Genomic DNA, 288 nt, shown 5'->3' with positions numbered 1-288 from the left:
CATCCCGTATGATGATGGGAATGACCCCATCAGCGGTGACGAAGCGGAGGTAGAAGAGGCTCCTGCACCAGATGGGGACAGTAACAACGGTGAAACAAGCAAATTGCCTAAGAAGGAGGTGAAACCGCAAAAGAAACGGAAGAAGAGAGCTGTTGCCAAAAAGAAAACAGAGCAAAGGTAGGAACTTGGTGGGATTACAGTAGGAAAGAGTAGGTTATCTGTCACTCTGAGATTGTAAGGCAAGGTCTGGACTGTAAAAAATAAAGAAAGCAAGAAGAAAAGAGGAGA

General features: G+C 45.5%; 1 protein-coding gene across 1 annotated transcript in view; it reads left to right on the top strand.

Annotated features, from left to right (window-relative positions):
• Nucleotides 1-288, top strand: part of LOC119593123 (transcription factor TFIIIB component B''-like) — a gene marked incomplete in the record, with an annotated part of 4,035 nt that overhangs the window by 2,669 nt on the left and 1,078 nt on the right. Inside the window, 1 exon segment of the mRNA XM_037942089.1 lies at nucleotides 1-177. Within this exon segment, the coding sequence (XP_037798017.1) occupies nucleotides 1-177 (177 nt within the window).

The sequence above is a fragment of the Penaeus monodon genome, chromosome 31 (genome assembly GCF_015228065.2).
Source record: "Penaeus monodon isolate SGIC_2016 chromosome 31, NSTDA_Pmon_1, whole genome shotgun sequence".
Classification (NCBI taxonomy): domain Eukaryota; kingdom Metazoa; phylum Arthropoda; class Malacostraca; order Decapoda; family Penaeidae; genus Penaeus; species Penaeus monodon.
This window is presented reverse-complemented; position numbering and strand designations above follow the sequence as displayed.